Source organism: Ambystoma mexicanum, chromosome 3p, assembly GCF_040938575.1.
Source record: "Ambystoma mexicanum isolate Mex_15411 chromosome 3p, UKY_AmexF1_1, whole genome shotgun sequence".
Lineage (NCBI taxonomy): Eukaryota > Metazoa > Chordata > Amphibia > Caudata > Ambystomatidae > Ambystoma > Ambystoma mexicanum.
Genome location: NC_090925.1, coordinates 502944312 through 502969975, shown reverse-complemented (window position 1 = coordinate 502969975; position 25664 = coordinate 502944312). Strand labels below are relative to the sequence as shown.

Sequence of the window (25664 nt, the reverse complement as noted above, 5' to 3'; positions counted from 1 at the left end):
GTCCTGCTTAACACTATCGCTGACCGTGCTGTTCCTAGGAGCCAGACTCAATACAGTGTTCTGTCTGGCGTCGCCCTGTGAGGAGAGGGTAGCAGCCATTCAGGGGACGGTGCAGAGGCTGTTGTCGATGAGGACAGCCGCGTTGCAGACCAAGTCGTTGCTCAGCATGTCATCCTGCATCTACCTCATATGGTTCTGCAGGTTGTAGATGCAACCTCTTCAGGAGTTCCTGGGCGCTCACTGGATACTGGTGTCCAGAAGCTTCATGGACAAGATCATGCTCAATGAGGAGTTCCAATGGGAGATTGTGGTGGGACGTCTGCGCCAACATCGCCCGGGGCACAGGGTTTCACACCGCTCCATACCAGGAAACAGTCACCACAGATGCTTCTCTGGAGATTCCACCAACCGAGGAGCCTTGGGGACGTGTTCTCCTTCCCATGGGAAGGGATGTCTCGGTACACGTTTCCCCCGTTGCCTCTCCTGCTACGAGTCAACACACCCAAACAGTGCCAGTGCAGGATGAAACTCATCGCCCCAGCGTGACCGAGGCAGATTTGGCATCAGCCTGTGGACTGCAGAGAGGTCCTCGCCAAGGCCAGGGCGTCGTCTACTTTGAAGTGCTACGGTCACAAGTGGAAGCGTTTCGCTTCATGGTGCCGGTCTCGGACGATTACCCCTTTGAGGCTCACGGCCCCGCAGATCTTTCCGTACTTGTTATCCTTGGCCAAGGCTGGACTGGAGCACGCCTCTATCAAGGTGCATCTGACGGCGATATCCTGCTGCACCAGTTCTCCAGGAAGATCTTCACTTTGGTCCCACTGACTCATCGAATTTCTCAAGGGACTGTTTCGATCCTTCCCACCGGTGAAGGCCCCGGCGTGGGAACTCAATGTGGTTCTGATGAGGCTCATGGGAGCTCCCTTCGAGCCTATGCATTAGGCCCCTCACAAGTTCCTCTTGTGGAAAATGGCTTTCCTTGTGGCCATCACCTCTGCCAGGAGGGTAGGGGAGATCCAGGCTCCTAGAAACCATACCTGACTTTCCACGATTCGAGGGTGGTGCTGCAAAATTAACCCTCTTTTATGCTGAAGGTTCCATTGGAGTTCCACCTCAACAAGCCTTTTTTCCAAAGCCTTAGTCACCGGCTGAAATGGACTTGCACTCACTGGGCGTTGCCAGTGCCCTGAAGTTCTACGTGGCACGCACAGAGTGTTTTCGGAAGACTTCACAACTGTTTATGAACTTTCGTCCCGTGAACCATGGGAAGGCCTTGTCCAAGGCTTCCATCTCAAGGCGGTTCTCCGGCTGCATCATGCACCGTCATCGGTTGGCGAACCGACCGATGCCCGGCCGTCCAACAGCCCACTCCACCAGAGTGATCAGTGTGACAGCGTTCCTGTCTGGCGAGCCCCTGCTGGACATCTGCAGGGCTGCTACGTGGAGGTACACGCACACCTTCACAAAGTTCTACTGCGTAAACGGGGATTACAGGGAGGAGTCCAGTGTCGACCAAGCAGTGCTACGCAACCTGTTTGCTTGAGGTCAGTCTGTTCCAGAGGTAAGAGATGCTTGCTTCTGTTGAGCCTTGCCACCTCCCATGGTTGTGTAATGTTGTACTGCTGTGTATTCATTATTCATGAGCATGTGAATGCATGCCAGACCCCATGCTGGAGAAGGAACAAGTTACTTACCTGCAACTATTGTACCCCAGCATGGGTCTGGCATGGATTCACATGCAAACCCTCCCTACGACTACTCTGCGGCTCTTCTTGGTCATACTACCACTTTACGTGCTTACCAAATCTGAAGATGGCTGCCAGAGGAGGGGCTTGCAGAGAGGGCTGTCATTGGATGAGTGCAGTATATGACAGAGGACAGTAATTGGTCTAAAGGAGAAATACAGTTTCTAAATGAAAGCAAAACTTTTTATTTTATTGTGGATTCCCATCCTGACGACTGGGAATATTCATGAGCATGTGAATCCATGCTGGAGAATAATTTTTACAGATAAGTAACTTGTTCGAATTCTTAGTTTCTATATGATCACAATTCACATGGGCACATACTTTCTTTTGTATGCAATTTTATTTAATTTTTTCAAATGAAACCTGCAAAGGTATTTTCCCTGCAATGACGTATTGTAGTGGTTTACTAATACATGAAATTCAAACAATTTGTATAACGCTAAATATTTTTTTCAACTTTTTAAGTTGAGTAGTACTACAAATGAATGCTCCAAATGTAATTGTATCATACTTCATCAGTGTATTATTCCATGTCATGTTGTATTAAGTGTAATGTCATGTATGATGTATTTATTTAATTTATTTCCATTTATAAAGCACGCAGCTGCCCTAGGGCATCGTGGCGCTGTTACAGTATATTCACTTGGGTGCAGGCAAAAACAGTGTACAGTTCTCAGTACAGGGTAATACACATTAGTCAATAGTCAAGCTCCTTGGTTACAGTGGAACAAACAGTTATTTGAATAGTATAGTTTTCAGAGCCTTTCTAAAGGCTAGGAGTGATGTTTCTTTCCTGAGTTTGGGAGGTAGTAAGTTCCAAGATTTTGGTGCCAATACTTCAAAGCGGGTACCGCCGGCTTTGGCTCTGTTAAAGACAGGGACCGCGAATTGGTCAGAGTAGAGTTCTCGATTGGGTTTGAATTTGTGATGTCACCAGTGATGTTGTCATTGTGATCATACGCTGCACAATAGGGGGTGCATAGTTAGTGTGGATTTGTTCGAAATGTGATTGTGGAATGAGTATTTTTTTCCGTTAAATGTTATAACCTTAATACTCTCTTAACCAAGGTTTTTTTCACTTAATTTGAAAGGTTGTATGTATTTTTCACTTGAGATCTGATCACTTCTCCGCTCTCCTAACGGTTTTTCACAGAATTTTAAGGGTTTTGTTATACTATAGTTTATTCGGGGCCCACTAGCCATGGCCTTCGGCCGTGGCACATGTTGCAGCAATAGGTTTCTTTGGGGCCCACTGGCCATGCTCTGGGCACAGATATCCATTACCCCTTGTCTAGGAGATGTGATCACTAGAGGTGTAAAATAAAAAAAATGTTTTCACTCTTCCCCAGTCCCACGTGATTCCCCAGATATTCCACCGATAATGGCAACAAACTACAAATACAGCGGCATATCCATGCCTGCGTGATTAACCTGGTATTCCTCTGATAATGCTGGAAAATCCCCAATTCTTCCCTGTCCTCGCAGGCACTCACCAAGTGCCACGCTCTTTCCATCGCCCCTCCACTCACTCAATTGTTTTTTTTCCTCCCTGGCCCCTGCCACTGTTTGGTTTGTGTGACACATTTTTGTTCTTTGAGCTGGACTTGATTGAGATGCAAGTGCTGAATTACAGGGTGGGTGTTGCCTTAAATATTATCACCTTAACTCTCTCTTAAATGGTTTTTCACTGAATTTCAAGGGTTTTGCTATACCTTGGTTTTCTCACAGCCCACTAGCTATGCCCTTCAGCCATGGCCAGTCACCACGACTGAACATGTTGCAGAGTTTCTTGATGGCCATGTCGGTACGACTTCCTTTTATCGCCAGGCATTTCAAAGCCTGCATTTTAAACGTGTATAATATAATGAGAGAGTTAATCGAATTTTTGGGGTGTGAGGGTGGGAAAGGGCAGGTAAGGGGTTGGAGGGGTCAGGTATAGTTGACAATAGGTGGGGGAGGATGGGTTGGGGGTTCTATATTATACACGTTTAAAATACAGGCTTTGAAATGTCTGCCGATGACATGAAATAGAACCCCTGTCATACCACTACTTTGTTACCAAACACCCATTGCCCCCCAGCCCAGGAGATCTAAGCACTGCAAATTGTTGAACCTTTTTTTTCTAACTTTCTTACTGCAATAATTTCACATTAATAATTTCCAATAACAGAAATTCCTCCGGTAGAGTAGCAGGAACAATTACTCAGTCTTCCACGTCCTCACAGGCCCTCAACACGTGCCCCCCTTTTCTCCAGGTCCCCTCATTCCACTCAATTGCTTTGTCCCTTCCCTATCCCTCTGCCATTACCCCCCCATTACTCATCGCTTTGTGTAATGCAAATTTTATTCTGAGTGCATCTTGCAGCAGTGTCACTTTTTTCTCGGGCGATTCACATGGTCTTCCCCTAATAAACTGAACATTTTCTATCCATATCTGGTTCCCCAACCTACCCCTTAATCCCCAACTTCACATGGTATTGATGTTGAACTAATTCTCCTTTCTTCTCTGTTCATGTGTTTAATAATTGCGACAATGTTCTTTGATGTATTTTCTATATTTACAACATTGCATGTGAATACCGTTTTTGAAACTAATTGACCTTATCCGCCCTTTGCACTGTCCATCATTGTTACACTTTCATTTTGTTTTTTTGTAAAATGTTGTGTTCAGCACATGTTAAATTGCTAAGAAAGAAATAATTAGCACCACAATGTCTGACTATATGTAATTAGTAAAAACGCAAACAAAAATGATACAGCCAATTAATGAGGGCTGCCTTGATATATACATGTTGTAGCTTCACTTACTTGCATAATGACTATGAACCTAGAAGTAGGCAGTGGATGGGTTCAAAGGGCAGATTATCTCTAGCCAACATTTTTGACTAATCGGTACATACACTTACCATGGTATGTTCAAACCAATAAGTGGCAGGACTCCTTTCTGTTTCATATTGATATTTATGTAGTGCCCACGCCATCTAAGCACTTTGGTTTAAAACAATCGGTGTTCCCATATGAGTGACTACAAAAACTGAAGAACGTTATTAGACTCTAAGGTTGTGGAGGAGTTCATGCCAAAGTTCCATGGCATGCTTTTTCCTTCCTACTTTTTCCTCCTCCAAGTAGCGTTGTCATTTTACATTTGCTGCTTCCCCCGATAATATTGGAGGAATCGCTTACATCGATCAAAAAATAAAAATAAGGTGGCTTTCCATTTCTGAAAAGGCTCTCTGCATGAAGGCCGATATATGTAAAGGTTTTAAGGAACAAGGGGGCAGCCAAATGTCTGTCTAATATTTTACAAACTAAAACTACTGGATGGATTAACCCCAAACCAGTAAAGGAAATGAAGTCACTGTGTTGTCCTCAAATTGTTTATCTGGTCCAAAACTGCCCACCGTTTTACGTGCTACAACTGTTCAAAAAAATGCACTTTTTCTCTGTGGCAAAATGAATGGTCTGAATACTGGTGTTTTCTTTACTTATTAACCTTTTAATTGTATAAAGTTCTGTTCCCAAAATATGCTGTTTAGCGGTGGGGTGTTTGACATACTTTTTGTTTTGAAAATGTTAACCAAATTATCCAGCAAGTCAAAAGTTATTAGCAAGAGGATTTTGATGAAAAAGGTCTGCCTTTTCGTTAGTGAAATGCCTCTCAGCTGCAAAGCACCGTAGCAGATATCCCTATTTTTTCTTTTTTGAGAAGGGGGACTTTCTTAATAACATTGTTTCTTTTTTTTAAAGCATCTTTCCCAAAATGTCAAGTCTGGGGCACCTCGGAGTACAATTTTTATTTGCAAAATATCAGCCAAATCAGTCATGCAAGACAAAAGTTATTAGCCATTCAATTTTCATGTTTCCTCTGGAACTTGATTCTCACCTTAAATATAGTGTGGGGGCCACCTCACTATAATATATATATATTATTAATTCCAAAATGAACATATGCTGAAAAAAATATTTCGGGTATTGCTGTGTATTTGCCCTCCTCCTCACTTTTGATAACTACATTTTAATCTAAAATAGAGATGCTATATTGTTTTTTGTTCTGCAATTAATATAGGATGGAAGATTGTGTGAATTACAAAGTTTTGTTTCAAATTAATCTTGGTGGTTTTTGAAAATCGCACTTTTGTTCATTTGTTTTTAGATGGCCAAGAGGAAAGATCCCTCATTAGTAGATATCAAAAAGGTACTGTTGGATATGAGGAATTACAGAATGGGATTGATACAGACAGCAGATCAACTTCGTTTTTCTTACCTCGCAGTTATTGAAGGAGCAAAATTCATTATGGGAGACTCTTCAGTTCAGGTGGGTGTTGCTTCGATGCAAATAAAGTTAATTATTCAAAACGGCGTACAATACTGCACATAGTTTATTAACTGCAGCATGAAGCAGTGCAGGCCCTCAATTATATCTGTTAACATGGATGCCCATGCCCACTGGGAATGCATGCATTGTGTGGAGGATGTGGCAGGCCAAGTTCTTTGCAGTTAAGCTATCAAATGTAAATAATGAATCGGAAGAGACGGCTCCTACAGTCAAAAGTACTTTTACAAAATGTAGTGTTACTCACTGGCACATTATATCAGAAATGCTTGCATCCATCATGACACTTTTGCTAGCAGTCCTTCACATACTGGTACTTAAATGCCCATAAGCAATGATGGAAAAACTTGGGTACAAGCTTGCTTCATGATATTGCCTACATAATCTTGATAAGACGGCGGTAGCTGTGTGCAATAAAACACAAATGTAACATTTCAAATGAAGATTAAAATTGCATCATCCATGGTGGGTCCTTTCTAGCACATCCTACGAAATCAGATAAGCACGCCTTTAACTCAAATGTCTAGCGTAGATCAGTACACTAATTTTGCATTTGTGACTGTTCAGTTTTTCGGGGCCTGAGATGTTGATATTTATACTGTAAGGCGTCCTCATAAGAATGTGCCTAATTCATTTCTGTAAAGCAGGCGAAGAGCCACTTCCCAGAAGGAATAAGCACTTCAACATCCATTTTGGACCTTTCCAATCCATTAGACCAATTCTCCTAAAGGCCTATTAGTCTATATTAATATCTACTCTTTGAGAACAGTCACAATTATGGTCGTTTGCTTTTTTCTGCCTTGCAATAACTGTCTTATTGTGTGATCTTACTCCAGTCTCTTCACCATTTTCTCCTTTGCTTTCAATAAGAACATTCTTTTCTTTGGTGTTTTTGTTATAAGACATTCCTCATCAAACCAAGATGACATAGCCCTGACGTTTTCCTCATCACCCTGCCAGGTCTTGTAACGTATGTGAAAATAATATCTCATTGATTTGTATATCTATTTCCTATCTGATTCCAATCATAATTATAGTGAGGAAGAAAAGCTCTCCCTTTCATTCCAAAATGCAGGTTTGCAGTTCATCACAACAATTCTATACTTGCATCAGTGGAAAGAGAACCCAATGAGAATAGTCTAGACCTTTTTGAAAAGCCTAAATGTTTACACTTTGCAGAGTCATGTAATGCAGCATGTCTGTGGAAACACTGCCCTAATGAAAAATGAAAGTGATCACTGGTATTTGCACCACCCTTCACAATTCTTCTGATGACCTTTTTTGGACATCAATGCCCTTACAGCAGTGCTGCTGCAGAAGTCAAAGCCTGAGACTGAACACCCTGCATCCTCTTCCAACTGAGGCTGATTCCCAACCACTAAAGACCAATGGTCTCCTCAGGATAACCCACTGCACTCTGCAGAAATTCTGCCATAATGAGAGTATGGTCTAACTATAGCATTACACAAATCCTGTGTCCTGAGAGGCCACCACTGCTTTCAAGGGCTTTATGAAACCTCAGAGTCCAGACCAGACCCGATAGAGCAGTGAAGCTGTAGCCCTTTCACAAACTCCTGAGCTCCAAAAATGTTGAGCCATCTCATAAGAATGATGTAGGTTCGGCCGCACAAGCATGCCTCCCGGTCTTAACACATTTCTCAGCAAGGCAATCCTCCCCATCTTAAAATGCCAGTAGACTTTGAACTTCCTGAGATCCCTTTGGTTGATCATTGGCCACAACCCCTTGTCCTTATTACATACAAGAGAAATATTGCTGATGTCTGAGGATGAAAACGTGAACACTATTGGCCCTTCGGCCCACAGGGATTCCATCTCCTGGGATATCTGCAAGCAACCTTCCTTGGAGAACTTGATTTCCCCGTGGGAAATTAACTAATGCAAGGTTTCTGTGAAAACCGACCTGAAACCCCTCACTGTATGGAGAACCTAAGGATCTTGAGAAAATGGAGCAATTTCCTATAAAATTGTGACCCAGCCCCCCCAGTTCACTTGTTAATACAAATAAAATGGGACTGACCCCTCTTGGGACAGAAAGTTGTATGTGAAGATTGAAGTCCCTGCAGCGATTGCTGTTTCGTAAATAAAGTACTCAAGGTTCTAGAGGCTTTGCCTTATGATTAGGCCACTAGTGTCTGGCCCTGCGCCCTGTACCGAACTTTAAGAGAAAATGTAGGTTTGAGTAAGGCCTATGCCTTATTAGAAATAATTGGAGATAATGAAATCGACTTAATTCTTTGACAAATTCTTCCCCACACAGATGCCGAGCCGTGGAAACTGATCCAAGTCCATCAGTGCCCCTTAGTTTGGGACTTATCTTAATTTGTATGCCCTTGCAATGGTCATTGGAGACTGTTTAATTTGCATCTACAAAAAAGCAGATGGGCCCATGCAAAGGGTAGATCCTTTTCAGTCCTGGCAGCTTCTTTTTGGAGTGCCTTGCCTTTGAAGATACGACGAGAGACAAACTTGCAGTCCTTTTGTAAACTTCAGACAATTTCACTGTTTTATTAACTGTCCATTGGATGACCCGGCCCTGTCTTGTTTTTTTATTAACCTGGAGCATCATTGGTGGAGGGCAACGCACTAGAGGCAAAATCATCCTGCCCATGCTGCTGCTTAATGGTTAGGTCTTTCCTAACGAAGGTTCTATTTTTGTTCCGAAAGAGCCTGTGTGCTCTTCTCTGCATCTGCCGACAGCAGGGATCTGTTGTCGGTGAAGTTCAGCACCCCCCTCAAGGGCGAAGATTGTCATCGGACCTACTTCGCGCCCTCCGACCATGACGGAGGAGAAGGAAGAAAGGAAGGTCCCTCTTCAAGTCCTGCACCAAGAGCGGGCTTCGCAATGTGTTTGTGGAGGACAAGCACCTGCATTGCCTCTACTCCCTGCATCCAGACCACAAGGATGAAGATTGTGAAATATGCAGCAGCTTCTTCAAGACGTCAAAGGAACGGCACAGTAGACTGGCGGTGTGGCTGAACGCCAAGGCATCTGCCCCGAGCTGGGGCATGCGTCAGCCAAAGCCAGACGGTCGAGAAGCGGGTTTAAGTCCTGTGAGGGCGCCTCATCCGTGGGGGCCCAAGATAGTGCCAAGCACCGCAAGTCTGATTCTACCGGGGTCGCCACACAAGCAAGTCCCACGGCATACAGGGCTTGATCAACATCACCTTCCACCTCCTCGCCTGCCGGCAATCAAGCTCCTCCTCGAAGAGAAAGTCGTCCAACCCGGCTAAACTGTGGGAGAGGCCAGATAAGCCGCAGACAGTGGAAAAGATGGCAGAGCTGCCCAAAAAGGCCCAAGCGGCATGGGAAGAGTCTTTGTCGACGATGGAGCAGGTGGTGGCCTTTCTCTCGAAAGCTAAAGGGGCTGACCCTGAGAAGATGGCCCCTACAGCTCAGAAGGTATCCCTCCCTTTGCGGTGCAAGGCATCAGTGGTGACTTTACAGAGGTCTGCCAGCACGTCGGAGAAGGGGGACACCAACCCAGAACCTGATTCTAGCCCCTTGGGGTGAAAAGGGGGGGGCGAAGCAAGGAGGCCCCGGATCAATCCCCCAGGCCGTCGGCCACGCCATGGAAAGTTCATCCACAGATGACTACGATCTGGAGTCCCTACACACGGTCCACAAGGACGTTGAAGGGGACTGTGATGACTGCGTTGGGCCTAGTGTTCCAATCACGTGAATTCCGCTGAGGGATGTGTCTCTGAACATCCTATCAACCCTGCACACCTTGGTGTCGAAGATCCAGAAGAGGATACCACAATGGCCTGTTCCAACAGTCCCCAGACCCCTGACCAACCGCCGGCAAAGAGGAAGCGCCATCAGAAGCCCCCATTTCAGCCTTTGCATCCATGTCAGGCCTCCCCTTCCCCAGCAGACCCAGAAACTGGTACGGGACGGATACGGCCATGACGAGCGACGACATTGTCGGAGCGGGCAGCGGGCCCCGGCAGCCTAGGGTGTCCCCACCGGACGAGGTGGGGTTGTTCCCTTCAATGACGCCAGAGCCTCCGAGCTGTTCCAGTGTGTGCCAGAAGAAACCGGGAAGGAGGGTTTCCTGTACCAGAGGCAACAGGCCAAGAGGAAGACAATCGTGGCGCTGCCCCTCCCAGATGATGTGTGTGATGATGGCCTGGCCCTTTTGAATAACCCTTGCACATCTCCAGCCAAGCGGGATATCATGGAGAAGTACTGGGTATCGGATCCCACACCCATGTACCTGGGGTTGCAACCATTGCCAGACTCTCTGGTTTTGGCAGCCACGAGCAAACGGTCATTTAACATGTCATTGTCGTCTTTGGTCCCTCTAGGCAGTGAGGGTAAGAAGATGGACGCCATGGGGAGGAAAGTGATCTACAATGCAGCGTCCACCATCAAGGCCATCTTGGCGATCCTAGCCACGTACGACAGGGAGCTGTGGTACAAGCGAGGTCCAATTTTAGAGTTCTTCCTGGATGATACGAGGATGGAGGCGATAGCCCTCTTCCAGATAGGAGAGGTAGCGTTGTTCATGCCATCACAGTGGCGCTGGACGTTGCCGACACAGGGTTCCGGCAGATGGGGGAACAGTATCTGCCTTTATCACCAAGGCTTGTTGAAGGCCACAACTTTCCTTCAATAGGTCCAAACGAAGGTAATGGACATGCCGGTTGACAGAGATAACCTACCTTCGAGGGGATTGGGTCCGACGTCATATTCCATATCTGACAGGTAATCGCCACAGCTGTGCTGCTTTGGAACATTTTCGGCATCTGCGTCGATGACGTAGTCACGCTGTCCTCGAGGGGCCTCCGTCGAGCCGACGTCACCGGATGTTATAAGTAGGACGCACGACGCCCCTAGCCTCAGTTACGTTTTTTCTGTGAATGTGTTCGCTTCGGAGATCTCGGCGCGCCTCGGTTCTTCTGAGTTGTTCTTTCGGTTCTTTGAACCAGTTTGTTTGTGAAGATTTCCATGATGATTTTGTCGTCTTCTACCCCGCGGCCGGGTTTCAAGAAGTGTCAGGACTGCCGTTCCAAAATGTCACTGACGGACCCGCACAACGCCTGCCTCTGGTACCTCGGTGAGGACCACGCCACAGACGATTGTGACAATTGCGAGGCCTTTGCGGGAGCATAAGAAAAAGCTTTGTTGGTAAGGTGTCAAAGCCCCGGAAGTCAAAAGCCACTGGGATTTCGACTGACGATTCGAGGAGGAACTCTCTGCATCGTCGGCATAAGTCCAGGGGGGGGTCTCGGTCCCGGAGCGGGTCCCGCCATTGCTCTGCCTCTTCGAGGCACCCACGGAAGCACCGTCATCGGTCGCCTTCCTCGTCCGAGGACTCCGCCCGTCGGCGGGTTGCTTGTCCCACCAAGCATTCCCCTCCTGTGGAATGGAATTCATTCCGTAAGGAGATGATGGCGATTTTTCAGTTGCAGGGCTCCGTTCCGTCCACGCCATTGAAAGACACCGGCAGGGAACGTGCTAGAGACACTGTTTGCACGCCTTTGGGCTTGTCATGATCCCTGCTTCCAAGGGGTCAGGACTTGCCCCACGACCTTGGAAGCAGGCCCATAACTCTGATCCCAGGAACCAGCCAGTCCCGATTGGGACCTCTTGGTCCTTGTCCTGGCGTCAGTGGCGCCAGGCTCATGATGGTGACCGGTCCCGGCACTGGAAGCGCCGGGCTCATATCTCATATTAGGTAAGAGTGCTTGGTGGACCTACCTGTAGCAGACCATGCTGCTTACTTACCAGCTAACTGGTCTCCTGATCCTTCTCTGCCTGGGACTACTTTTCTGTCTGGGTGGAGCAGGAGCCACTCCCTGGAAGCAGAACACAGGAACTCTTCTAGAAATCTGGAACTCTTTTCTTACCTGGGTGGGGCCGTGGAAGAAGACGCCTAAGCACTACAGAAGGCTATTTAAATCACACCCGATTGGTTTCACGTGCTTCGCGTTATTCTGCATCTGCAGCAGGACGCTCACCGTGTCAGCTCCAGGAAACCTCCAGCTCCAGATCCTGTGAATACGAAATAACCTGCTGGGATCCAACCTTCAGTCTTCTTCAGTCTTCTGCAGCTCCTGCAAGACAAGGGCACAGGTTAGGCTAAAGCAAAGGCAGCGAATCTACTTACCTAATCCAACGGCAGCATCCGAAGCGCCTTTTTCTGCCTTTCTCTTCCGGCATCCGACATCTGCAAAGAGAAAGAACATCGGTCAGTAATATTTAACTACAGAGCCTGCTTACCTGTGTTACGCCCATACCAACTCAGCTTGCGCTGCATTCCGGCACCTGCAAGGCAAGATACTTCGGTTAGTAACGCTTAGTTACAAGACTGCTCACCTGTGTTACGTTTGCTTCCAATCTGTTCGCGCGGCTCCTCGGCACCTGCAAAGACAAAAGAGACATTACGGTGCATTCTACAGCGCTAGAACAGTCTTTCTACTTACGTGCCATTAGAAGGATAATCTTCATCGCCACAGCATCTGAAAAGGGAAAAGACATAGACTTTAAAGACTTAAGACTTTTGAAAGAGAAGAGAACAATCTAAAAGGAACTTTATTACTTACAAGGCACGCTCGTGCATTAACGGCGTCTTCGCTCTCAGCAAATCCTCTGCTATCAAGAGGCAGAGCTCGCATCCAGTGAAGCAACTGGACCCAGCGCCCCTGCACAAGACGCAGGATGGAGAGCCCGGCATTTACCTATATAAGACATCTCACTCTCCAGCTTAAACTGTCGGTGGGAAGGGGGCCCAGTCCGGGAGCAAAACGAACCCTGCGCCTAACACTGAAGACAGTATCCTCGCCAGATCATGACCTGCGCCTCCGGGGGAACCAGGTGAGCGTTACAGAATGCGAAGCCTTACCACATAATTCCCGCCCAGGCGCAATGGAAACCTCAGACACAGACCAGTTGGCCCAATTACTCGGGGAGTTGAGGGCGGAAGTACACGCTGCACGTCAGGAAACAAATGCCCTAAGGAGGGAGTTAGTGGTCTCCAAAGAGCGAACAGACGATTTGGCTAGACAATTGCTGCAAGCCCAAGCTGGACAAACTCCTCTACCAACCCCAAGTGGGGGCCACGCTCCTCCAGCTTCCTCGAATCCGGTGCAAATCAATCTACCAGGAAATATACCTTTGGCTCCGCCCGAACGCTTTTCAGGTGATCCGAAAAGGTTTGCTGTGTTCTTCAATCAATGTCGCTTGCACTTTTTGTGCAGACCCGCCGCTTTTCCAATGGACCAGGCTAAAGTGGCCTTCGTGCTCTCTTATCTCAGTGGCAGTGCCGCAGATTGGTCTGTTCCTTTAGTGTCTCAAGATGACCTCATTCTCCATAACTTCCAGGACTTGCAAGCCAGTATGGAGAAACTGTTCGCAAGGCACTATCAGGGACAGGCCTTGGACAATGAACTTCTTTCACTACGACAGGGCAATCAAGATCTTCTGACTTATACTGCATCATTTAACAGACTAGTGGTGGAAACCGGATGGCCGGAGGATAAGAGGATCACACTGTTTTACAGAGGTCTGCGTGGGGAATTAAAAGACGTTCTGGCTCAAGTGGTAAATCCTCCACAAGACTGTTCCGAATATATCGATCTGGTAGTGCAATTGGATCGTCTACAGAATCGGAAAGCCGATCGATCCAGATTTGAAACCCGACTTTTTTCAAGGCCACAAAGTTCTACGAAAGGAACTGATTCTGTGGAACCCATGCAAATAGGGGGTGTAAAAGGACCTTTAACCCAAAAGGAGAGAGAAAGGAGGAGACAACTGCAATTATGCCTCTATTGCGGAAACTCAGGGCACTTTCTTCGAGATTGTCCAGTGAAGCCCAAGAAGAAGATAGTAGGGGCGTCGGATAAAGGTACCGAGAATTCTGAGCCGGGAAACGACCTCGCCCGGCAAGTGTAGAGGTCCGCTTGCCGAGCGTTAAAACCAGTTCTTTGACCTCGCATTTCATCATGCCCATGGTCCTCGTGAGTCCTGAACAACCTAATCGTATGCGTGCCATTAAAGCATACATTGATAGTGGCGCAATCGGGAATTACTTGGACTGTGAACTGGCCGCCAGGATGAATCTATCTCTTTGTCCAAAGACGGTGAAAGACGTCATTACCACCGTGGATGGGACGGAAATAGCTTCCGGACCCGTAACTCACACCACCATGGAAGTAACGTTAGTAAGCCAAGATGGGCATCAAGAGAAGATTGTGTTTGATGTGATCAAGGCCCCGCAGTTTCAAGTCATCTTGGGAGTTCCTTGGTTGGAGAAACACAATCCTCAAATTGATTGGCGAGCAAAGACAATCCGGTTTCCAGAATGCGCTTCTTCCTGCTACCCTCAGCCCTCCACCAAACTAGCTGCAACTGTTTCTGAGAGTCCACAACTGCCTCCTGAATACCAGGAATTCCAAGATGTCTTTCGGAAAGACCAAGCTAATTCTTTGCCTCCCCACAGATCATACGACTGTCAGATAGACCTGATTCCCGGATCCACTCCTCCGTGCAGTCGGATTTATGCCCTTACTGAACCTGAAAATCTCCACCTAAGGCAATATTTGGACCAGTACCTGGCTAATGGGTTCATCCGTCCTTCGAAGTCCCCGGCCTCCTCAGCTCTGTTCTTCGTACCAAAAAAGGAGGGAGACTTAAGAACGTGTATAGACTACCGTGCCCTGAACCAGATTACAATTAACAACAGGTATCCATTGCCATTGATCCCAGAACTACTTGACCAAGTCAAAAACGCCTGCATATATACTAAGTTGGACCTCAGAGGAGCCTACCATTTGGTGCGAATAAAGGAGGGCGATGAATGGAAGACGGCCTTTCGTACCAAGTATGGACTGTTCGAGTATCAAGTGATGCCTTTCGGGTTGTGTAACGCACCGGCCGCATTCCAGTTCTTTATGAATGACGTGCTCCGTGAACTCATTGATGTGTGTGTAGTTGTATATATTGACGACATTCTGGTTTATTCGTCCTCTGAGGCAGAACACCAAAAACATGTCACCGCAGTACTGGAGAGGCTACGCAAACACAAACTTTTTGCAAAATTAGAGAAGTGCGTCTTTCATGTCACTGAGGTCGAATTTTTGGGATTTATTTTGTCACCTAACGGAGTTCACATGGACTCGAGGAAAGTAGACGCAATCATCAAGTGGCCCTCACCAACATCTGTAAAAGGGGTTCAAAGTATGTTGGGCTTCGCCAACTTCTATCGCAGGTTTATTCCAGACTTCTCTCGGGTAGTCCAACCCATTACAGCTCTCCTCAGAAAAAACAAACGTTTTGAATGGTCTACCGAGGCAGAACAAGCCTTTCAGGAGCTAAAGACTAAATTTACCTCAGCCCCGATTTTAAAACATCCCCGCCCGGAACTACCTTACATCGTCGAGACCGATGCCTCCAGCCTTGCTATGGGAGCAGTGCTTTCACAAAGAGATCCAGAAACCAACCAGTTGCACCCCGTGGCGTTTTGGTCTCGCAAATTATCAGCCCCAGAAATCAATTACACCATTACCGATAAGGAACTGTTGGCTATTAAGTCCGCCTTTAAGGCCTGGCGGCATTATCTCCTAGGAGCCCGACACACAGTCACTGTCATTACTGACCATCGTAATCTACAGTATCTTAAATCAGCCAAAGCTCAATCCTCCAGACAACTTCGCTGGGCATTATTTTTTGCCGAATTTGATTTTATAATCACCTACCGACCAGGCAATAAGAATGGTAAAGCGGATGCCCTCTCTCGAATTGGAGTAGATGAACACATGGTTAACCCTGAGCTCGTACCTATTATTCCTGAACAAAGAATCCTGGGTCTGATCGGCATGCAATCCATTGAAGAAATTGAAGCCCAGGTTAAACAACTTGTAACTCCAACAGACATACAAAAATGGCAGCTTCAGGGGGAAGACTTCACAGTAAAGAACGACTTATTATACTTCAAGGAACGACTTTATCTACCCTGTACCAGCTTACAAAATCAAGTCATCTCTTGTTATCACGACTCCTTAATGGAAGGACATCCCGGTATGGCCAAGACCTCGGAAAAGGTCAAGCGTCACTTTTGGTGGCCATCTTGGAGAAAAGACATCAGAAACTTTGTCATGTCCTGTGGAGTGTGCGCCCAGAACAAGAGTCCTAAGGAAAAACCAGCAGGCCTCTTACAACCAATTGAAATCCCACCTCATCCCTGGCATACCCTTTCCATGGACTTTATCACCGACTTACCTCCCTGTTCCGGATACAATACATCCTGGTAATCGTAGACTTATTTTCAAAAATGGCACATTTCATCCCACTAAAGGGGTTACCGTCAGCAGCAATCCTGGCTCGAGAATTTCTTGAAAACATCGTTCGGTTGCATGGCTTTCCTTCAGTTTTAATCTCAGACAGAGGAAGTCAATTCATCTCCCACTTCTGGCGGAGTTGCTGTCGGTTGGCTCAAATTGATGTGAGGCTTTCCACCAGTCACCACCCACAAACCAATGGTCAGACCGAAAGGACCAATCAGACTTTGGAACAGCACCTACGCTGCATGCTGCAACAGACAGGAGGAACTTGGAAGGACATCCTTTTGGATAGCCAAGTACGCTTACAATAACTCAGTCCACTCTGGAACCGGAAAGACCCCGTTTTTTCTTTTGTATGGTAATCATCCTCGAACCTCTAACCTGGATCCACCTCAGGATCTTGGAACACCAGCAGTTGACCACCTACATTCAACCATCACCCAAGCCTTCAAGGAAGCTACTACCCACCTTCAAAGGGCCAAGGAACAATACAAGAAAGGAGCAGATCAACATCGAAAGGAAGCCCCTCAATACCAAATAGGAGATCAAGTCTGGTTATCCACCAAATATTTACCCCTAAAGGGACCACGCACCTTTAACCCAAGATACCTAGTTCCCTACTCTGTCACTGCTATAATAAATCCAGTAGCGGTCAAGTTGGATTTACCCCCTCGCATGAAAATGCACCCAGTCTTCCATGTTTCACTACTAAAACCTGTTCAACCAGAAACCCGATTGACTAAATCTCCTGAACCTATCCTAGTCGACGGAGAACTTGAGTTTGAAATCAAAAATATCCTGGATTCCAAGATCTCCAAATCAAAACTACACTACCTGATTGACTGGAAAGGCTACGGCCCCCAAGAAAGATCTTGGGAACCTGCAGAACATGTACATGCACCCCGACTAATCAAGAAATTTCATCGGACATGTCCTAACAAACCAAGACCTCCGGAGAAGTCAACCTTGGGAGGGGCCTTGAGGGGGGGTGCTGTCATGATCCCTGCTTCCAAGGGGTCAGGACTTGCCCCACGACCTTGGAAGCAGGCCCATAACTCTGATCCCAGGAACCAGCCAGTCCCGATTGGGACCTTTTGGACCTTGTCCTGGCGTCAGTGGCGCCAGGCTCATGATGGTGACCGGTCCCGGCACTGGAAGCGCCAGGCTCATATCTCATATTAGGTAAGAGTGTTTGGTGGACCTACCTGTAGCAGACCATGCTGCTTACTTACCAGCTAACTGGTCTCCTGATCCTTCTCTGCCTGGGACTACTTTTCTGTCTGGGTGGAGCAGGAGCCACTCCCTGGAAGCAGAACACAGGAACTCTTCTAGAAATCTGGAACTCTTTTCTTACCTGGGTGGGGCCGTGGAAGAAGACGCCTAAGCACTACAGAAGGCTATTTAAATCACACCCGATTGGTTTCACGTGCTTCGCGTTATTCTGCATCTGCAGCAGGACGCTCACCGTGTCAGCTCCAGGAAACCCCCAGCTCCAGATCCTGTGAATACGAAATAACCTGCTGGGATCCAACCTTCAGTCTTCTTCAGTCTTCTGCAGCTCCTGCAAGACAAGGGCACAGGTTAGGCTAAAGCAAAGGCAGCGAATCTACTTACCTAATCCAACGGCAGCATCCGAAGCGCCTTTTTCTGCCTTTCTCTTCCGGCATCCGACATCTGCAAAGAGAAAGAACATCGGTCAGTAATATTTAACTACAGAGCCTGCTTACCTGTGTTACGCCCATACCAACTCAGCTCGCGCTGCATTCCGGCACCTGCAAGGCAAGATACTTCGGTTAGTAACGCTTAGTTACAAGACTGCTCACCTGTGTTACGTTTGCTTCCAATCTGTTTGCGCGGCTCCTAGGCACCTGCAAAGACAAGAGAGACATTACGGTGCATTCTACAGCACTAGAACAGTCTTTCTACTTACGTGCCATTAGAAGGATAATCTTCATCGCCACAGCATCTGAAAAGGGAAAAGACATAAACTTTAAAGACTTAAGACTTTTGAAAGAGAAGAGAACAATCTAAAAGGAACTTTATTACTTACAAGGCACGCTCGTGCATTAACGGCGTCTTCGCTCTCAGCAAATCCTCTATCATCAAGAGGCAGAGCTCGCATCCAGTGAAGCAACTGGACCCAGCGCCCCTGCACAAGACGCAGGATGGAGAGCCCGGCAATTACCTATATAAGACATCTCACTCTCCAGCTTAAACTGTCGGTGGGAAGGGGGCCCAGTCCGGGAGCAAAACGAACCCTGCGCCTAACACTGAAGACAGTATCCTCGCCAGATCAAGACCTGCGCCTCCGGGGGAACCAGGTGAGCGTTACAGGGCTCGAGCGGTCGTCTCGATCACTGGGAACCTTCGAGGTCCCGGTCGGGCAAGGTGGATCGCTCTAGCCATGCCCGCTCCAGGTCCCGGTCCTCGATGCCATCGAGACCGTCAGAGCCTGTGAGGTCTTTGAAGAAGACGTTGACGCCTTCGGCGCCAAGGCCGTCGAAGGGCTCTCTCGAGGCTCCGCCTCTGAGGAAGCAATCTGCGCCGAGGCTGTCTAAGGGACACGTTCAGGGCTCCACCCTCGAGGCCTGTGTCGGAGCCATCGGCACCACGCTCTTTGTTGACGCCTTTCAAGGAGGTTTTCTCGGAGGTGCCCCGGAGACCGGTGGAAACCCCGAGGAAGGTGCTGGCCAAGTCCAAACACGTGCCCTCATCCAGGGATTTATTCCAGCCTCTTGACTATATTTCTGAGGTGGATGAAGGGTCTGATGATGGTATGGTTCCTGAGGAGGTTCCTGATGACCTATTATCTGGTCATAGCCAGTTAGAAGACCTGCGTCAGTCTTTGCACGACGCCAGTGGTCTGGTCACCTCCCCAGAGGTTGAGTTTGGCAGGCCTGAGCTGGGTGCTCATGCTGAATCCTCGTACCGGCGCCTCATGTCGAGAGTCACGGAATACTTGGGGTGGTCTGCGCCACCAGGAGATTTTCTGCAGGATGACCTGACAGACATCTTGGACCAAGGTCCACCAATTGACCCGGTACTGCCATTCCATATGGCCTTGCAAAGAAGGGTGGCTGCAGCTTGGACTGCTCCGGAGAGTCTCCCGGCAGTGGGCAAGACTTTGCCGAAAAAATACTGTCCTGCCAGTAGCAACCCCAGCTACTTCACTACGCAGCCCACTCCAGAAAGTTTGGTGGTGCAGGCGGCTATGGCCCCGGCAAAACAGTCGTCGTACCCTACCATCCCTCCTGATGGGGACAACAAACGTTTCGATGGCTAGACAAAGAAAGTGTTTTCTTCAGGGGGTATGGCTTTACAGGCAGCCAACTCCGTGTGTGCCTTAGCACGTTTCACTCGTACTCTGTGGAATTGTCTTTGGCGGCTGAAAATATTCCCGAAGGGGAGGAACGGGATGGCTTTCTTGCTCTTGTCCAGGATGGCAAGGTTGCCATGTGTGAATCCATTCAGTCGGGTCTGGACGTGGCAGATTGTGTCAGCCAGTCCATGGCAGCGAGCACCGTAATGCGCAGATTTGCCTGGTTGCGAAAGTCGGGGTTTGCTCCTGATGTGCAAGCCCGGCTTCTCAACATTACCTTTGATGGTGAACATCTTTTTAGCAGCAAGGCTGACGAGAGCCTTGAGAGGTTGCAGACCTCCAAAACTGCAGTGAAGTCGTTGAGCGATGCAATTCGCCAACCTCCGCCTTTTCGTCCTAGGGGACAGCAATGGAGGGGAGGTTCCTTTCGGTACTACTCTTCCTTTGGTAGATCGAGAGGGGCTGCAAGTCAAAGGGGCCACCGTAGGAGTGCCAGAGGTGGAAAACAAGGTACTCGAGGTGCCAGAACCACCCGGGCAGTTGCCTCTTTACCCTTGGGCACTGCCACGGCCATTCAGCTCAGTCATGAGGCCATGTCCCATGGTTCGCCGGTTGGGGGAAGGCTGGCGCAGCATCTTGTAGAATGGCGTGCCATTACTTCAGATGTGTAGGTTCTGGAGATCATAGCCCACGGCTACTGTCTTCCTTTCCGGCAGAGGCCTTAGGAATCTCTCTTTGAAGAGTCCGGATCCGCTCCTTGCGCACAAAATCAAATCCCTGCTGGAGAAAGGCACCATAGAACTGGTGCCTGTAGTGGAGAGGAACAAGGCATGGTATTCCCCTTATTTTTTTATTTCGAAGAAAGACTGGGGATTGAGACCCCTCATAGACTTGCGTGGTTTGAACAAGATCCTCAGGAAGGACAAGTTCAAGATGGTTACTCTCTCTCAAGTCCTCCAGGCCCTTCAACTTCTGGACTGGTTGGTGTCTCTCGACCTCAAAGAGGCTTACTTTCATGTGCCGATCCATCCCAAGCACAAGAAGTACCTGAGGTTCGCGCTTGGCATCTCGCACTTTCAGTTTTGGGTCCTGCCGTTCGTTTTGACCTCCGCCCAAGGGTTTTCACCAAGCTCATGGTGGTGGTGGTGGCAGCGTATCTCATGAAAGGGGGGATTCACATCTACCCCTACCTGGAAGATTGGTTGATCAATGCGCGCTCTCCCGAGCAAGTCCTGGATAATCTGTCCATCACCTGCCACTCCCTTCACAAGCTGGGCTTCTCCCTCTACTTAAAGAAGTCCCACTTGACGCCAACTCAGCGGCTGCAGTACATCGGAGCAGTGCTAGACACGTCCCTGGGGCAGTTTTGTCCCCTCCCCAGGTGAGGGCTCATCACATTCTGCAGATGGTGCACAAGTTTCAACATGCCCAGAGTCTCCTGGCGTTTGAGTTCTTGAGGTTGCTCGGCCTCATGGCATCCTGCATTCTTCTGGTGCCATAGGCCAGGTTGCGGATGAGCTCTCTGCAATGGGCCCTCAAGATGCAGTGGTCGCAGTCCTCCGGCAGGATGTCGGACCCGTTCAGGTGCCCCCCTCGGTCGCCCAGGACCTTCTGTGGTGGGCCGTAGAAGGCAATCTGATGAAGGGGGCTCCATTTTGGCTATCCTGGCTGGCGATGACGATTGTGACGGACGCATCCCTCACGGGATGGGGAGCTCATGCCAACGAGTTGACAGTCAGCGGTCGTTGGTCTCCGTCGGAGTCCCGACTCCATATCAATCAGTTGGAGCTGAGGGCCGTCAGGCTTGCCTTGAAGGCTTTTCTGCCGACTGTGCGAGGGAAGAATGTCCTGATTCTGACGGACAACACAGTGGCCATGCACTACCTCAACAAAAGGGGGGGGGCAGAGTCACTTCCTCTGTGCAGGGAGGCGATGCAGCTCTGGTTCTGGGCCATCCAGCGGGAAATTTCGATCTCGGCAGTTCATCTGGCCGGAGACAAAAATTAGACGCTGGATGCTCTGAGCAGGCCTAGCGCGATCTCTCGCGAGTGGGAGCTGGCTCAGGAGATTCTCCTGGAGATCTTCGCCCTTTGGGGGACCCCACAAGTGGATCTCTTCGCCTCCAGTGTCAATCGGAAGTGCGAAAGGTTTTGCTTGCGGGAATTTCCTGCAAGGGGAGCCTTGGGGGACGTGTTCGTGGTGGAGTGGACCTTCCCACTGCTGTACATGTTTCCTCCAGTCCCTGTCATCCCGCAAGTGCTGCGGAGGTTAAGGAGGTTCAGTTCCCGGATGATCCTCATTGCTCCAGCCTGGGCCCGGAGAACATGGCACCAGGACCTTCTCGACTTGTCCATTTGCCCCCCACGCCGTCTTCCCTACCGAGACGATCTGCTCTCATGGGAGCGGGGGGGGTCTGGTTCTCCATCCTCAACCTTCACGCTTGGCTTCTGAAAGGTTGAGGTATAAGGATTGGGACCTCCCTGAAGACGTGATGGAGGTGTTGCTTTCGGCCAGACGGCCTGTAACAAAGTCCCTGTGCCGTTGCCAAAGGTTCTGCGATTGGTGCAGGGTTAAGAATGTGGATACTCTTTAATGTGACATTCCTGTGGATCTTTCTTTTTTGCTTTCTTTAGCCCACAAGGGCCTGCAAGTGGGTACCATTAAAGGTTACCTCGCGGCGCTGTCTATATTTAAGCGCTCGTCTGAGGAGTGTTCTTATTTCAAAATTCCTTTGATTTCTCAGTTTCTGAAAGGGCTCACTAATGTGTTTCCACCGTCACCTATCTAGGTGCCCGGTTCGGATTTGAACCTTGTTCTAAAATTCCTAATGGGTGCTCCATTTGAGCCCTTACATTCTTGTCCTTTGAGACTGTTAACCCTTAAAACTGTATTTTTAGTTGCGGTTACTTCCGCTCACAGAGTGAGTTAGTTGAGGGCACTTTGTTAAGCCACCCTTCACTGTGTTTCATAAGTACAGGGTTGTCCTTAGGGTTCGTCTTTCCTTTCTTCCGAATGTGATGTCGGAATTTCATTTAAGCCAGAAGGTCATTCTTGCGGCATTTTATCCTCCTCCGCATCCTGGTAAGGAAGAGGAGAGGCTCCATAGGTTGGATCCTAGGAGAGCTTTAAGTTTCTACATTTCACGCATGTTCCGGGTCAGAGTGGACAATCAGCTCTTTATAGGTTACGCTGGAAGGCGTTTGGGACAAGCTGTTACTAAGCAGACTTTGTCGAGATGGATTATCTTGGCAATTTCTGTATGTTACCGCTTGGCCGGTAAGGACCCTCGGTAGGCTTACGGGCCCATTCTACTAGGGGTATGGCTGCCTCTACTGCCCTGCAGAGGGGTGTTCCTATTTGTAACATCTGTGAAGCAGCCACATGGGCTTCGGTCCATACTTTTGTAAGACACTACTCCCTAGATTCTATCCATGGGCAGGATCTGGCCTTTGGCAAGGCGGTCCTTTACTCTGCAATTTAATTGGGCATTCTAAATATCTATATTCTAAATTCTTTTCCCTCCTCCATACATTGGTACTGCTTTGGGAGTCTGTCATAGATATGGAATACGTTGAAGGACTCAATCCCCTCGAAGAACAAGTTGCGTTCTTACGTGGTAACGTTCTTTCAATGGGATGGTCCGACGACTTATTCCATATCGCACCCTTCCTACCTGCCCCGCTACAGATTTTCTTATGCGATTGCAGCTTACATTTCCGCAAGGCTTTCTGTGGTCATACTGGCAGAAGATTGGTGCCACACATTCTGGGATAAACTATAACTGAGGCTACGGTTGTCGTGCGTCCTACTTATAACATCCGGTGACATCGGCTCGACGGAGGCCCTCGAGGACAGCGTATCCACATCGACACCGAAAATTTCCAAAAGCAGCACAGCTGTGGTGATTACCTGTCATAGATATGGAATACGTCGTCGGACCATCCCATCGCAGAGCGTTACCAGGTAAGAAAGAAACTTGTTCTTTCGGGAAGGTTGTCGACTAGTCCCTACACGCCATCATGGTGGATACGGTGACAGCACATTTCGTGGGCAACCTCCAGCAGCACTGCTCTTCCTTTAGCTCTTCCAGAGGAAAGCCGGGCAGGTCTTCGAAAGGTTTCTCCTGCACGTATCATCAGCCTTCCAGATCTATGTCCCAGGAAGCCTACAAGGGCCACTCCTAAGCCTATGGTGGAGAAGTACAGCTTCACCATTCCTAGCAGTGCAGGTCGCTGATGCCGAAGAAAGCCTAAACCGGCCAGGATGTCAGGCCCCCACTCGTGCACCCTAGTGGGAGGCCAGCTGACGCGGTTCGTCGGCGAGTGGGAAAAGATCACCACTAACAGATGGTTGCTGGTTGCTCTTGCTCAAAAACATACCCTGGTATTTCAGCACAGGTGTCCGTGGATCCCTCTGGTGGCCCATCAGAAGCAGCACATCCCTCAGCTCTTGGAGGAGGTACGGGCCATGCTGCGAAAAGGGGCGACAGAGCTAGTTCCCCAGTGACTCCAGTCGTCCGGAGTCTATTCCAGATATAACTTGGTAAGAAAGAAGACTGGGGGCTGGAGGCCCATTCTAGACCTGAGACGTCTGAACAAGTACCTCAAGTCTCAAAAATTCAGGATGGTCACGTTGCAGCACATGCTCTGCCAACTGAAAAGAGGGGATTTCTTGATGTCGCTCGACCTGGAGGACGCCTACTTCCATGGCCCCATTCACAGGAAACACTGCATGTTTCTGCTCTTTGTAGTGCAGGGACAGCACTAACTGTTCAAGGCCCTACCCTTGGGCTTGAAGTCGACCCCCCGAGTGTACATGAAGTGCCTGGCACCGGTGGTGGCCCATCTATGTCTACAAGGTGTTCACGTATACCCGTACCTCGACGACTGGCTCATCAGGGTCCGCTCGCAAGAGTTGGCCATCAGGCACACAGACTGCCGTCAAGCTGCTGATGCATCTGGGATTCTCCATCAATTATCCAAAGTCCTGCTTGACACCCTTGCATAACGTGCTGTTCCTGGGGGCCAGACTCAATACAGTGTCCTGCCTAGCATCGCCCTTGGAGGAGAGGGTAGTGGCCATTCAGGGCAAGACGCAACGGCTGTTCTCGATGAAGGCGGCCACAGTGCAGACCAAGTCATTGCTCGACATGTCGTCCTGCATTTACCATGTCTGGTTCTGCAGTTTGCAGATGCAACCTCTTCTGGAGTTCCTAGACGCTCACTGGGTACAGGTGTCCGTAAACCTTCACAGACAAGATCACTCTGGACCACTAGTTCCATTGGGCGTTAAGGTGGTGGGGCGTCCGCTCCAACATCTCCGGAGCATAGGATTCCATAACCCTCAGTTCCATGCAAGTCATGACGGATGCTTCCCTGGAAGGCTGGGGGGCCCACACCGGATGTCTGCCTGCCAGAATCCTGTGGCTACCGAAGGAGGAAAATCTCCATATCAACATCCTGGATCTACGGGCAGTGTTCTGGGCCCTCATGTCATTCTTTCTGTCGCTGAAGGGCAAGGTAGTGAGGATCGTCACACACAACACCACAATGTTCTACATCCGGAAACAAGGGGGCACTCAATCCCCGGCACTCCAAGGAAGCGCAGGAATAATGGCGCTGGGCCATTGGACAAGAAATGTTCCTTGTCCCCCGTCACCTGGCACGTGTTAAGGACATTGTTGCGGATTCAGAAGGGAATTGCTCTCCTGCCATGTGTGGGAACTGCAGCAGGACCAGGTGGACCATATCTTCGCCAAGTTGGGCAGGCCCCAGATCGATCTGTTTGCGACAGCGGCAAACTCCAAATGCCAGAGGTTTGCCAGCAGATTCTACCAACTGAGGAGCCTGGGAGACAAGTTCTCCTTCCCGTGGGAGGGGATGTTTCTGTACACGTTTCCTCAGTTGCCTCTCCTACTACGAGTCATCAATACACTCAGTGTCAGTGCAGGATGATACTC

General features: G+C 48.7%; 1 protein-coding gene across 2 annotated transcripts in view; it reads left to right on the top strand.

Moving 5' to 3' along the window:
• The window catches only part of PTPN1 (protein tyrosine phosphatase non-receptor type 1), an 894220-nt gene that overhangs the window by 794739 nt on the left and 73817 nt on the right, over positions 1-25664 (top strand). For both annotated transcript variants that reach the window (XM_069651172.1, XM_069651173.1), the window contains one exon: positions 5902-6063. In XM_069651172.1, the coding sequence (XP_069507273.1) occupies positions 5902-6063 (162 nt within the window). The remainder of the gene's footprint in view (positions 1-5901; positions 6064-25664) is intronic.